The following is a 15,018-nucleotide window of genomic DNA, read 5'->3' on the forward strand; positions in this document are numbered from 1 at the left end:
TGGTTTTAATTTTTGTGAACTGCCCAGAGAGCTTTGGGTATTCGGCAGTATAGAAATGAAATAAATAAAATAAATTTAGAAAATTTGATTTCCCCGCCACTTAGACTTAGAGGGGTGGAAGGGAGCAAGGGGCCCATCATCCACCCATGGCAAGACCATCCACTCTTCATCCCCCCACCTCACAGAGCACCATACCACATTGTATCCTGAGCACTGTGTCCTGATCATAGATAAGGTGCACTGCAGAGCCAATAGCTTCACCACAGTTTTATTGGATCACATTTTATACATTCTCTTATGACGTCTGCATTATGCCATGCAGAGTGTTAACGATGATTACACCAAATTCTATTTTGATGTACCCATCCTTTCCTTTTACTGATATTTCCAATCGTCTTGCAGCTATTTCTGCTTGCATGTCAGATTATTATGTCAAACTTTGCACTTTAATCATGTTACACCTCTCAGTATTTCTCTTCACATGCCACTTCTGTTGCCCCATATTAAGCTTAAACATCTTCTTGTGATTTTAAAGTCCCATTATGGTTTTTCCCCATCTTACTTAGCTTCACTGATTTCTCTCTATTCTCCTTGATCTCTTTTCTTAGCAAACCTCCATGCCCTTGTGCTATTCTCAATTCTATACTTTCTCTCTTTCATGGCCCCTTATATGTAAGCTTGTTCCTTATCATTTTCCCAGGCATTTCAGCATGTTGAATAATTATTTTAATTGCTGTTTTATGTTTCAGTCTTTTATGTTTAATTGTTAGTTGCTGCTGTTTTATGTTGTTTTACTGTTTAGTTTTTATCATATAGTTTTACGCTTTTAATTGTATGTTGCCTTGGGAGTTTATGCTGAAGGGTGATTATTTATAAAGAAACAGACACTTGACTTTGTCCTCTTTAAGAGCGCATGTCTTCTTTCTTGCATTTCTCTCTTGATCAGGTTCTGGTTCCTTTGACAGTTTTCTTACTGGTAGGTTAACTGTTGTATAGGTTTTATTTTATCACTTTCCATCTCACTAGCAAGTACAAAGTTTTAATTCTCCCTCCAAGTCTCCTTTTGTCTCATTGTTAACAACTTGTGAGCCCTGCAGGTAGAGAGACCTGTTTATATTATTCATGTACAGAGCCCTAGTACACTTTTGGTGCTCAAATAATAGGATGGTGATGCTCTCGATTTCATTGCAGTTGCAGTTTGGCATAGGATTGGTGCTATGGAACAACTAGGACTGATACAGGAATTATATCCTATGCTTTACCATTTGTGTTTGAATGGACATGTTATCAGTTACTCAGCTGAAGTGAGAGGATGATAGGGCCAACAGTACAACAATTGCTTACATTTAGCAGACATTATTGTGAAGGGAATAATAGTCTCCCAACTACTCATATTTACTTGTTAACAGCCAGTGACCTAAGTGTTAAATATGAACTACTGTTTACATGCCATTGCCTAGGAAAAATGTCACAAAGACCTCATAGTAGGAAAAAGCTAAAACATTTATTATTTATCATTACGTTTATATCCCACCTTGTTTCCTCTTGCAAGGAACCCAAGGCAACTTACATGGCCTCCCTCCTCTCCATTTTATCCTCATAACAACCTTATGAGGTAGGTTAGGCTGAGAATCAGTGACTGGCCCAAGTCACTCAGTGAGCTTCATGGTCAAGTAGGGACTAAAACCCATATCTCCCAAGACCCAGTCCAGCACTCTAACCACTATACCACACTGGCTTTTCAAACATCCTTTCTATTTTTGTACACTGTGGAATGTGACCAGATGCAAGGGGTAGGGTAGCCTTCCTCAACTTGGCACCCTCCAGATGTGTTAGACTATAACTCCTATCATTCCCAGCCATTGTTTTGGCTGGGGTGATGGGAGTTGTAGTCTGCCACATCTGGAGGGCATCAGGTTGGGGAAGGCTGGTGTAGGTCAGCGGTGACCTCTAAAAGTGGGTAAGCCGATCTCCACTTGAAGCCAATCTCCACACCAAGAAACTATTTTTACAAGATCACTTTATGAACTTTTTCAAATCCTACTTAAAACTATTAAAATGCATGTAAACACATATTGACCTATATACAATACTATGATGTTCCTGAGGGCTGCTTCCCTAGTCTGACAGGGTTCTATCTTTAGTGACCACCACACCATAGCTCAGTAATCAGGGGAAGAAAGACTAGGAACAACATGGTAATAGAAATAGAAGGCAGTTTCTGCTGCACCCTAAAATAAACAGAACAAGGCACTTCGCAAGTGTCACTAAAAAGGCTGATTTGTACTTTTTAAAACCATTCTCCACCCTCACCCCCTACTTAACATTTTAAGAACATAAGAAGAGCCATGCTGGATCAGACCAAAGATCCATCTAGTCCAGCATTCTGTCCACACCATGGCCGACCAAATGCCCACAGGAAACCTGCAAGCAGGATGTGAGTGCAATAGCGCCCTCCTGGTCATGTTCCCCAGGAACTGGTATACTTAGGCATACTGCCTCTGATACAGGAGGTAGCATATAGCAATGAGGACTAGCAGCCATTGATAGCCTTATCCTCTATGAATTTGCCATATTCCCTTTTAAAGCCATCCAAATTGGTGGCCATCACTAGATCTTGTGAATTCCATAGTTTAACTATGCACTGTGTGAAGTACTTCCATTTATCTGTCCTGAATCCCTGTGTCCTGAGCACTCACTTCATAGGATTTTCCTCTCTGTCTTGTTTTTGCTTCCATCTGCTTCTCTTGCTTGACCTAATGTAGCTTGCTTACAAACTTGGGAAAGGCAAACATAAATGGCAACTTCCTCACAGTGTGCATATATATACTTGGTGAGCTGGTTGTCTTCTTATCCTGCCACGTGGCAAAGATAATTTTACTGTACCTGAGGGATGGGCAGATTTAGGCTTCCAGGATCTACTCTTTTTTTTTTACTAGAGCCCCAAGATTTGCCTGGTGCAGAGGAAGTACACTTAGAATTCCTGAGCTCAGGAATTCTTGAGTACCAGAATGAAATGTAGCTCACAGTCCTTGCACTCACAAAAATCCACTCCTGGTTACCTCAAGCATTCTTAATTTCAGCAGAATAATTGGGGCAGGGGAAACCCCTGCCAGTCTTCTGTAAATCAATTACAGAACAATCCCCAACAATCCATCAGTAGATCTAGATCAGTCTTCTGCTCATCCTGCCATACATCGACTGAAGATATGTGTGGAAACTGCTGTCTGTAATCACCCCAGTTCTTCCATCAGGTTTCTGTCAAGAGAGTCCTCTAATACAGGGAGGCATTAACAGAGCTGCTATGTTCATTTTTGAAGTGGTAATATGCATCCAATTTCATTAAAGGTCAGCATGGTCTGTTGTATGCTGATGTCACCAATTTTGCATGAAGAAGAGCTATATATTTTACAGAATTCTTCCGGTCCCATCAGAGGAAAAATACACGATCTTCTTATAACCCAGAAGCCAGTTTGCATATGGCAGCAGCTAAAGGGATGAACTTGTAGGATGTCTACAGTATTCCAAGCTTGCAGAATACTTGGTACTGAATGGAACATCATGCAAGACAACTGTGTACTGTGGATTGTAACAAAACAATTCATGCAATGTAGACCTAATAGAAGATAAGAGAAGGCCCAGGGTACTTTGTGGCATGTTATAAAATGTACTAGTGAAGTCCCCAAGTGTGGACAAAGCTACGCTGTTATAGATCAGGAGTGCACAACCTTTTTGGCCCCAAGGGTTATGGTAGTTCGGGGGGCACATACAGACATGCATGCATGCATACATCCCAGCAATCCTGATAGAGATCACTCTTTCCTTGCTGCTAGTAGCAGTGGGGAAAGAGCAATCTCTGTGAGAACTGCAGGGGGAGGGAGTGGAGAGAAGGCTAGCAATCCGCAGCAGTACAATGGGAATTCAGCAGTAGCTGCAGGGGGAGGGATCAGAGCATCCATGGAGGGCCACAGTGAAGGCCTCAGGAAGCCGCACGTGGCGTGCAGGCCAACGTTTATGCACCCGTTATAGATAGTAATTGTACAAATCTAACATCTCATTCTCAGGCATGCAGTCCTTGCTGCGAGCTACTGCTGAATTAAAGGGCTGGGTTATACCATGGAAACTATTTCCATTCAATGGGTTTAAAGTAGAGTTGCTGAAATCAATGGGACTTAGTCATGACTAACTTGTCCTATTTCATATCAGCAGGTCTCCTCTAAGCACGATTAAGTCTAGATCTAATCTAATGTGTTTAGGTTGTCTGTTGACAGATCATGTGTACCCGTGATTGTGTGGCGAATGTAACGTGTGTGAACTAGCCTGATCACAAATACAACTGCAGTTGTATTTGCAATCAGTTGTGGGTCCAGTCTCTGCCATGTAACTGTACCTTGTGTCTGTGGACCACCTCATTCACTTTTCCACATGGATGGTGTTATTGGAACAGTGGACATTTTGCCTGGAGCTGGTTTTCAGTGTGAATAAGCTCCTCAAATGCTCAAAAGCATTCACTGGCACAATTGTGTTAAAACCATCAGAAAGGTACTGTCATCTTTTTTTCTCTGTGTTTGGATTTGGGGGGAGAAAATATTGAGAACAAAGCAATGTCGATCATCATATTTTGTTTGCTTGTTTTAAATGCGGAATGCTTTGGATTAGATCTGCATCATGTATTATCTTTGCAGCTCAAGCCAACCAAGATATGTGCTTTCTTATTATTAATTTCATTTACAAACAGCCAACCTGCTCTTTTTCACACAGGCAGTCGGACGGGAGTTGCTGCTCCATTTGATAGACTTTTTGGTGTCCCATGATCAGCATGATCCAGTCATTACAAGGCTCATTAACAGCACCCGGTTACACATCATGCCTTCAATGAACCCTGATGGATTTGAAGCAACAAAACAGTTTGGCTGTTTCCCCCCCAAAGGCAGGTAGGACGAATATAGGGGAGGATGGGGTGGAGTTCTTTCAGTGTACTCTTAAACTCCACATTACATCCACCTAGAGAAACTGGGTTTTAGCTTCTCTTCCTGCCTGCTAAGAGTTTAAACCACAGGGAACCTTGAATCATGGTCTTTCTAGGATTTGGCCTGTTAGGTACTTCTCCTATGCAGCTTGTGTGAATCTCTGGTCCAATCAGCTGCATCAGTCTTGTTTCTCCATCACTCTCTCTCCTTGGTTGGTTGTGTCCCACCTCCACTCCAGCATAACTTCCTCTCCCTGTCTGCAAGCTTTCTTGGGGGGAAATTCCTCCCACGTGTTTTAAAAACATGGATTTTAAAGACCTATTTATTCCAGTCCGTATTTGGTTAATTTTAGCATTCTGTGCTTTTAACGAAGGTTTTATTGCTGCTGCTATTTTATTTGTTATATCTTGTTATTTAAATAAATGAACCCCAGTATTCAAAGCACCTGTTACATTGTCCAGATTAAGAGAAATTGGTATACTTGAAGAACAAGGAACATCATAGACAGCTTAAACCATTTTTGAACAGCCAACAGGGAGGGAGGGGCTGAGGTTCTGTGGTAAAGCAGCTGCTTTGCATGCAGAAGGTCCCAGATTCCATTCCAGGCATCTCCAGATAGGGCTAGGAAGGAATCCTGCCTGAAACCCTGGAGAGCTGCTGCCAGTCAGTGTCGACAGTACTGGGCTAGATGGACCAACGGTCTGACTCAGTATAAGGCAGGTTCCTATGTTCCCAACCGTATGCTAGGGTCCTATTAGAAGAGGCATGGTCCCTAAATCATCAGATTACAATCCAAAACTTCCATCCTAAACCTGTTTGTTTGAAAAAAAATGTTTCAGATTAAACCCTAAGCAATATTAATTTTATCCTGCTAAGGTACAATGCTAATAAGCAAGATCTGAACAGGAATTTTCCTGATGCCTTTGTCAGCAATAATGCCATAGTGCAGCCAGAGACTCAAGCAGTAATGGATTGGATGAAAAAGGAGACGTTTGTCCTTTCTGCTAATCTGCATGGTGGGTCACTGGTTGCAAGCTATCCTTTTGATAATGGCAATTCAGGTAAGCTAATGCTTGTATTTGAGCATACGAACACTAACTGTATTGACAACTAATAGCACATGTTACACGGTATACATGTTAAGATAGATCCACAACCCTATCTATAATATAAAGCAGGGGTAAGCAGCCTGTTTGGGCCCATGGGCACATTTGGCAATTTGATAAACTGTCCTGGGCACCACCACAAAATGGGTTCCATGGGAGGTGTGGCTAGGCACAGAGAAGTAACCTTCTCTGTACTATCTTGTACTCAGTGTTGTACAAGGCAGAGGTAGATCTGAACCCCATTAAACAACACCTTACCCACAATTTTCAGTGCCAACAGAAACCTATTCACAGAAGGTTCTCTTTGAATCCCAGCTTCCAGGACAAAAATTTGTTAAGTTTTTGGGGGAAATTTGGAAGGGTAGGGTACCTCATCGTATGCCAAGAAAGGTGCCCACTGACACCATGTTGTGTACTCCATATAAATTTGGCCTCATACAATTATAGATATACGCGCGCGCACACACACACTTTTAAATATTATTGTATCTTACTGTTTTAAGTTTGGTCTTGTAAACCACCTAGAGAACTTCAGCTAATGGGTGGTATAGAAATGTACTTAAGTAATTAAAATCAAATCAAAAATCTACTTACCTACACACTTAGGTCTCACCAAGTCATTGTCTCACTCCCTTAGCACCAGGGGTATAAAAATAAAGTACTTTCAAAACAGGAAGAAAGCTGACATTTTGTATGTCATACAAAATGACATACATACATACGTCTTCATCCTGAAAATGTATCTGGAGTTCCCAGAATGAAGTCTACCTTATAATAGCAGCAAACACTCCTACAGACAACAAATCAAGCACACGGTCCATAGAATGCAGAGCTGTGGTACTTTTCCCTTCACACAGCTCAACAGTTTTGGGACTGATGGAGGGGGGATTTGTTATGGCAGCTGGTAATATAACTTTAAAAATATGGGAAGCTGCATGAAGGAGGCCTGCAAGGTTGGGTCTCCCGCTCCGAGGGTGGACCTCTCTCTCTGCCCTCAGAAGGGGAGATATGAAAACACCTGTGGCCCCAGGATGCCTTCTCAGGGACCATAGGATTACAGCCCGTCCTTGAACTGGGAAGGATTTCTAATGGAACCCAAGAACTTACCTATGTGTGTATAATGCAAGCTGCATGTATTATTTGTAATATATGTGTCTACACCTGCCCCCAAATGTTAATTAGATTTCTACTGTGATCACCTTCTTTCTACAGTTACAATTACTTCATCTCACCTTAGCAAAACTCTGGATGATGATGTTTTTGTGTACCTTGCAAGCACATATGCTAGAAACCATGCCACAATGTCTAAGAGGACTTCATGTGACTATGCAGATGAATTTCCAGATGGCATTACAAATGGGTATGAATGGTACAAGCTGGAAGGTAAGAATGCCTCTTCTTTCTCTGCAGCTCCTAATCACTTCTGCATCTTTGTATATTCTAAGGCAGGGGTGGACAGAAGGAAGTTTGGGATATACTGGTAGAACTCTGGGTGATTTGCAGTAGATCAGCAAGGTTTTCTGGCTCCCAGTCATTTAATAACAGCAGAACAAAATGACTCTTCCCTTGCCCCCTGAAATTAGGCTGCTGAAATGAAGAAAGCTTGGGGTAATCAGGAATGGATTTTTGCGCAGAAGGCTTCTGAGTTCATCTGAGTTTTGACACTCAAAACACAACCCTCTGCTCGCTCAGCAATATGCTGTTTAGATGCAGCAGTGCCCTAACCAATAGCTCATTAGCTCATATTCTCTGCATGTGGTCCTGCTCGTGCAGTTCTCTCCCCACCTCCCACTTCTTGGTTACCGAAGTCCTCATTTTCCAGCTTTCCCATAGTCAGTTCATCTTCTCCAGAGTTGCCAAATGAGAATAAAAGCATTGTCGTGTCTTAAAGATGAACACATTTTCCAGAACCATAACTCCTAATTTTGTTTCAGTGGAGTGGACAAACCGTGGAGAATTTTGAGAATATCCATATAACAGCTCCTGTGGGTGTCTAAGTTTTAAACTGATGCTACTATGCTGATGGGTGTAGATTACTGCATATAACACAATTGAATAACCGTGCTTTGGCACAGACCCTGGAGAAACAGCCAGCAGCAGCAGTGGAACATAATGGTTAGCAGGCCTAGGTGGCAATGACAGAACACAGTGGTGGTGGTTGCAGGATTGGTTGATGCACTACTGACTTTCCTGCAGGCAAATTTCTGGGCCATTATATTTGCACTGGAAGTGCTTGCTCACAGGCTAAGCCAGCACCAGGAGACATTAGGCCCAAGATCAGTGCATAAGGCAACTGAGGAAGGAATTACAGGAGAGTACTTAAAATGTTTGCTTCTTTCTTGGTGGCATGACATCTATATAACAAAACATTTACTTTAGGTGGGATGCAGGATTATAACTACATCTGGGGACAGTGCTTTGAAATTACTTTGGAATTATCCTGTTGTAAATATCCACCAAAAGATGAGCTTCCATCCTTCTGGAATGACAATAAAGTTGCTTTGATTGAATATATTAAACAAGTTCATCTAGGTAAGTCGACTCTACTGAATTATAGTGTATCAGACTTTATTGCGGAATAAATTGGTGAAAGGACAATTAATAGAATATGTCCAGTGAGTGTTGCTTCTACAAGAAATTTCCCTTTGCTATAAAACTAGTGTGTTCTTGGTTTTTATTCAACCTGATGGTAATAGATCTTCATGCAAACATTTTAGAGCTCCATTTACTATGGTAAATGCTGCAGTTTCTGAACAGTCTTCAAGGGCAGCCTCATGTAGAGTGCACTGCAGTGATCTAACTTGGAGGTTACCGGAGCATAGATTACTGAAACCAGGTTATCCCTGTCCAGATAGCTGGACCACCAGCCAAAGCTGGTAGAAGGCACTCCATGGCACTGAGGCCACCTGAGCCTCAGGTGACAGTGATGGCTCCAGGAGAACCCCTAAGCTATGAACCTGCTCCTTCAAGGAGAATGGAGCCCCATCCAGAACAAGTTGTGCACCCTATATCCTGGGAGTTAGGAGCAATGAAGTTTGTGATTCCCAAGATTGTTGTTTATTTGTTCAGTTGCTTCCGACTCTTCGTGACTTCATGGACCAGCCCACGCCAGAGCTTCCTGTCAACCGTCGCCGCCGCCCCCAGCTCCCCCAAGGTTTAGTCCGTCACCTCCAAAATATCATCCATCCATCTTGCCCTTGGTCGGCCCCTCTTCCTTTTGCCTTCCACTTTCCCTAGCATCAGCATCTTCTCCAGGGTATCCTGTCTTCTCATGATGTGGCCAAAGGACTTCAGTTTTGCCTTTAAGATCATTCCCTCAAGTGAGCAGCCTGGCTTTATTTCCTGGAGGATGGACTGGTTTGATCTTCTTGCAGTCCAAGGCACTCTCAGAATTTTCCTCCAGCACCACAGTTCAAAAGCATCTACCTTCCTTCGCTCAGCCTTCCTTATGGTCCAGCTCTCGCAGCCATAGGTTACTACGGGGAATACCATTTCTTTAACTATGCGGACCTTTGTTGTCAGTGTGATGTTTCTGCTCTTCACTATTTTATCAAGATTTGTCATTGCTCTCCTCCCAAGAAGTAAACATCTTCTGATTTCCTGGCTGCAGTCAGCGTCTGCAGTAATCTTTGTGCCTAGAAAGACAAAGTCTGTCACTGCCTCCACGTTTTCTCCCTCTGTTTGCCAGTTATCAATCAAGCTGGTTGCCATAATCTTGGTTTTTTTGAGGTTTAACTGCAACCCAGCTTTTGCACTTTCTTCTTTCACCTTCATCATGAGGTTCCTCAGCTCCTCCTCGCTTTCAGCCATCAAAGTGGTATCATCTGCATATCTGAGATTGTTAATGTTTCTTCCAGTGATTTTAACTCCAGCCTTGGTTTCATCAAGCCCAGCACATCGCATGATGTGTTCTGCGTACAGGTGGAATAGGTAGGGTGAGAGTATACAACCCTGCCGTACTCCTTTCCCGATCTTAAACCAGTCCGTTGTTCCATGGTCTGTTCTTACCGTTGCTACTTGGTCGTTATACAGATTTCTCAGGAGGCAGACAAGATGACTTGGTATCCCCATCCCACCAAGAACTTGCCACAATTTGTTATAATCCACACAGTCAAAGGCTTTAGAATAGTCAATAAAACAGAAATAGATTTTTTTTTCTGAAACTTCCTGCCTTCAGTGGATATTAGCAATTTGGTCTCTAGTTCCTCTGCCTTTTCTAAACCCAGCTTGTACATCTGGCAATTCTCATTCCATGAATTGCTGGAGCCTACCTTGCAAGATCTTGAGCATTACCTTACTGGCATGTGAAATAAGTGCTACTGTTCATAGTTTGAACATTCTTTGGTGCTTCCCTTTTTTGGTATGGGGATATAAGTTGATTTTTTCCAATCTATTGGCCATTCTTGTGTTTTCCAAATTTGCTGGCATATGGCATGCATCACCTTGACAGCATCATCTTGCAAGATTTTAAACAGTTCATCTGGGATACCTTCATCTCCTGCTGCCTTGTTATTAGCAATGCTTCTTAAGGCCCACTGACATTCAGGTGAAACTGTCAACACTGAGGGCTTCTTCACACAGAACTTTTATCCTGCTATTGAGGTTACTCACGCACAGAAGTTTGGGGGTCCTTTAGATGACACCATTAACCTCCAGGGTGTCTCTTGCACTAAATGACCTTTATTCCATTTTTAAATAGATCGGAGATAATGAGGCATCAAATTACCCCATTAGCATCTCTACACCAGCCTAAAATCCCATTTAAAATGGGACTTTCTGCTTCCCTTTTAAATGCAGGATCACAATGACACATGCTTCCTTTCCCCCCTCCCCTTCCCCCCTCCTTCTTCCCCTTATCTGAGTCTTCCATATGTTTCTTTGATGTAGCTCCTCTTCTTGCGGCCTTTTCTTTTTCATGGAAAGAATTCAAGCGGGGGGGGGGGGGGTAATTTAATAGCTCATTATCTGTGATCTATTTAACAATGCAATAAGGGTCATTTAGTGTAGGAGACGCCCTGGAGGTTAATTGTGTCCGTGTGAAGAAGCACTAAGAAAAAGAAGAGAAGAAGGGGAAATGAAACTGACAGAAGTTCACTGCTAAAAGGAAGGAACTGAAGGAGAAACATCTTGCTTGCTTTAGGATGCACTTAAACTCCTTTGAGTCTCTCTGATGAGAGCCCCCTCTCCACAAATATGCAACCATTAGGTTTCTAAAAAATGCAGAAGTAAAAAAAATTTAACTTACGTTTAAAATATTAACTCTGTTAATACCACCCCATCCCATCTAATTTCAAAATATATCTAATTCTGGATTTGATATGTTTATAGCAGAATAAATGTCAGTCTGAACTTGCATCTTCCACATCCAGCCCCCCCCCCCCCCCAGTTACCTTGAAGCTCAGGAAGTGACCTGGACTAGGTCAGTTTCAGACTAACTTGTAAAAATAAACATCAGTGTATACTATAAAGAGCTATACAAAGGATTAGCAATACTGAAATGCAGAGCAATTTGGGGGCAAAACACATGTTAAGGACTTTAGTATAACTTTTCCTTGACTTTTTAAAAATTGAATGGAAAGCAGGCATTGCAACTGTAATCAAAGGCAAAAGGAAAAGGGTGAGGTTCTCAACCCTTTCTCCACTAGCTGATTTTCCTCTTTTTTTGAAAAAAAAAAAAAACTACCTCCTACCTCGAAAGCTTCTTGTAGTTTTGCATTTAATGAGGCCTTTCCAGTTCTCATTCAGGAAAAAGACAAAACAACAACAAATACAACTGTTCTAGGACACTCCGGGCTCCTTCACACGGAATTTTTATCCTGTTATTGAGATGGTTCACTCACGGAAGTTTGCGGGCCCTTTAGATGACATTGTTAACCTCCAAGGCGTCTCCTGCACTAAATGACCTGTATTCCGTTTTTAAATAGATCACAGATAATGAGCTATCATTGTGTTCCGCTTGTGTTGCCTCCATGAAAAAAGGAAAAGTGGCAAGAAGAGGAGCTAGACCAATGAAACATGTGGAAGACTCAGATAAGAGGGAGGAGGAGAGGGAAAGGGAGAAAGCAAGCACATGTAAAGGGAGTCCGTTGTGATCCTGCATTTAAAACAAAAGAAGGAAGTTTTAAATGCAGGACAATGGGCTCCATCACACAAGCAGAGAATTCCACATCAGTGACAGTTCTTTCCCCATCTAGTATAATTGCAGGACTGGGACGTTCTCTTTAGATGGCTGTCCCCGTCATGTTATTTTTCACTTCTTTCCTTCTCATGGGGGTGGTGATGCTGCTCAGAGGCATTGCCACCTTTCCACAAAAAAGCATTACACGTGCTTGGGGTGTAGCGACAGCTCCTCCCTGGTTCCTGCCCCTTTCCCTCCCCTTGCACATTCCTGGTGGATGGGGACTGACATTCAGACAGTCCCTCCACCAATATCCCTGGGGCCCCCTCCTCCCTGTTCAGTGTTTTTTGACAATCTCTGCTGTTTACTCAGCTATTTACTTGCTGGGAATGCACAGCAGGGGGGGTGTCCTGGCAGGTCGGAAGGCTGGCACGCTGCTCTGCCACCTTGCCGTTCTGCTGACCTGCTCCCTTGTTCAGAATGCTGCAGGCCAAAAATGGCAAGGACCCAAAGTGGTGCAGGCACAGCAAGGCGACACACCCCATAGCCCATTGTCATTGTCTTCATCATCATGACCGCACCCCCAACAACCCAAAATAACCACCCACAGCCACCAACACACAGCAGTTCATTCATGCTAGGGGAGAAATAAGACAGGGAGGTCATGGCGCTCCATTTGCGCATATTTGGGGAAATACCACATTTTTTCTGTTTGATGAAAACACGGGATAGGTGGGTAGAAATGGTGGGATAATGACTGGACGATGATGTCATGTAATGGACCCGCACAGTTCAGTGAGTGGCCAGTCATGAATGTGCCATAGAGGTGTAGAGACACCCTTAGGCTGGTGTAGAGATGCTCTCAGTTTCAGTAGCCCCAATGAATTTAGTAAGGTAACCACATCTGAGGAAGGGTACAGGCCTGGCAACATCTCTTGTACAGGCGCTCGTGAACTCAGCAGCAGCAGTCAGTGTATGTGTGTAGTGTACTGAAGCAACAGTGCCCTCCCCTGGCTTGCAAAGGGTAGAACTTACAAGCAGAGTGAGACAGTGGTTTCATACATATATAAACAGCACATCCGTTTTGCTGATTCCGTTGTACAGAGTAAGGTTACTTCCTCCTCCCACAAAAACAACTTTTCTCAAGTTCTTATAATTTAAAACTAGATTGTGTCCTTGGGTCTATGTAGTGCTCTGCCCTTCCCCACAAACTTCACTCTACAAACACTGATACCCAACCTTCGCTTTTTTTTAAGGGTGAGTAACAAACATGAGCTTTATACCCCACCCAGTATTATTAGTCATCTTGATCTGCAGGTACAGCTAGACACAGACACCTTCCACTCATCAGGATTCTTCCACTTGTCCTCCATGCAAGAAGAGTATGTGCTTTTCATGGTTTCTGTGCAGACCTACAGTAAAATTGCAAAATTCCTCCTTGCATGGAACCCGAAGTGGCTTACTTAGTGGTTCTCCTCTCAATTTTTTTCTCACAAGAACCCTGTGTTGGTTGAGAGTCAGTGACTGGCTCAATGTCACCCATGAGCTTCATGGCTGAGTAGGGACTAGAACCTGGATCTCCCAAGTCCAACAATCTACCCACTACACCACACAGGCTGTCTATGTACATGTGCTGTGGGGATGGTCAGGTTTTGTTCTTGGGTTTTCCCCCATTTCTCAACACATATCCACTATTCTACTTGGAATAACTGGAGATTAATTTACTTCAAAAAAAGAATTAAAAATCAGCCAAATCCTTCTTGTGGAGCATGTTCACATAATATTTTAGCAAGTGTTTCTAACATCGACTACAGCAGACCTTTTTCATCCCAAGTGCTGCATTCCCTTCTGGGAACAGCATACGGGGGGGGGGGGGGCACTCCCTGCAAAAAGTGGTCCGGGTCAACACTAAAGGAGGCAGGCGTGCACGCACAGAGACCCCTCCACAAGAGGCATTTTCCAGGCCTCAGTGCAGCATGAGGAATGATTTTGCAGGAGGTTGCAGCATGCAGGAAGGAGAGAGTTAGCTCCTTTCTCCTCTGTTGTGACACCCCCCCTTCCCACTGGTGCCAAAGCAAAGTTTTCTTCAAAGTCTAATTACTGTTGGGAGGGGGGCCGATGAGGACGTCTGCAGGCTGCATCTGGTCCACCAGCTGGAAGTTCCCCACCCATGAACAACAGTCTTAGGAGACAAAGGGTCATTACTAGATTATGATGGGCTATGCCAAAGGAAGCCCACCTACATTGCTATACATCCCTGGCAGCAAGCATGGTTTTCCAGTCACATTCTAAAGAGCAAAGGAAATGTTTTCTCCTCCATTTTAACTTCTTTTTTGCCCCATAGGTGTAAAAGGTCGTGTTTTGTATAAGAATGGAGAACCTATTTCAGGTGCAATAGTGGAAGTTATTGGAAGAAGGCACATATGCCCTTACAAAACCAATAGAAATGGAGAATACTATCTTCTCCTCCTGCCTGGAGTCTACACACTTAATGTAAGTCGTCTTGTTCAGCCCTATGAGCTACAGTTCCAGTAAATGTGGCCACAATACATACATCTCATGTGTTTACAAAGTGCTTCTGTGCATACACAGGGGTGGGGTACCTTTTTCCTTCTGGTGCAAGCTCCACTGCCCCTGGGAACTTTGGGGGAATTGTTGCCTGAAAAGAGCACAAGGGGGGAAGAGACTGAAAATCCTTGTACATCACTTTGTATCCCTAAAATGTGCGAGTAGGATGGGATATGATTGTTGACCTGATATAACATCCCAAACCTTTCTCTACAAAACTTGCAGTTTGAATTACTTCACGATAGTGCCTCTGAAA

General features: G+C 43.0%; 1 protein-coding gene across 2 annotated transcripts in view; it reads left to right on the plus strand.

The window, feature by feature from the left end:
- CPM (carboxypeptidase M) overlaps positions 1-15,018 on the plus strand; it is a 54,504-nt gene that overhangs the window by 36,787 nt on the left and 2,699 nt on the right. The window contains exons 3-7 of one of the 2 annotated variants that reach the window (XM_084810534.1): positions 4,762-4,934; positions 5,847-6,031; positions 7,289-7,459; positions 8,456-8,608; positions 14,539-14,687. In XM_084810534.1, coding sequence (XP_084666660.1) covers positions 4,762-4,934; positions 5,847-6,031; positions 7,289-7,459; positions 8,456-8,608; positions 14,539-14,687 — 831 coding nt within the window. The remainder of the gene's footprint in view (positions 1-4,761; positions 4,935-5,846; positions 6,032-7,288; positions 7,460-8,455; positions 8,609-14,538; positions 14,688-15,018) is intronic. The other variant, XM_084810535.1, reaches the window with a different exon arrangement.

The sequence above is a fragment of the Heloderma suspectum genome, chromosome 7, assembly GCF_057233095.1.
Source record: "Heloderma suspectum isolate Gila_16-S chromosome 7, 16-S_ref, whole genome shotgun sequence".
In the NCBI taxonomy this organism is placed as follows: Eukaryota; Metazoa; Chordata; class Lepidosauria; order Squamata; family Helodermatidae; genus Heloderma; species Heloderma suspectum.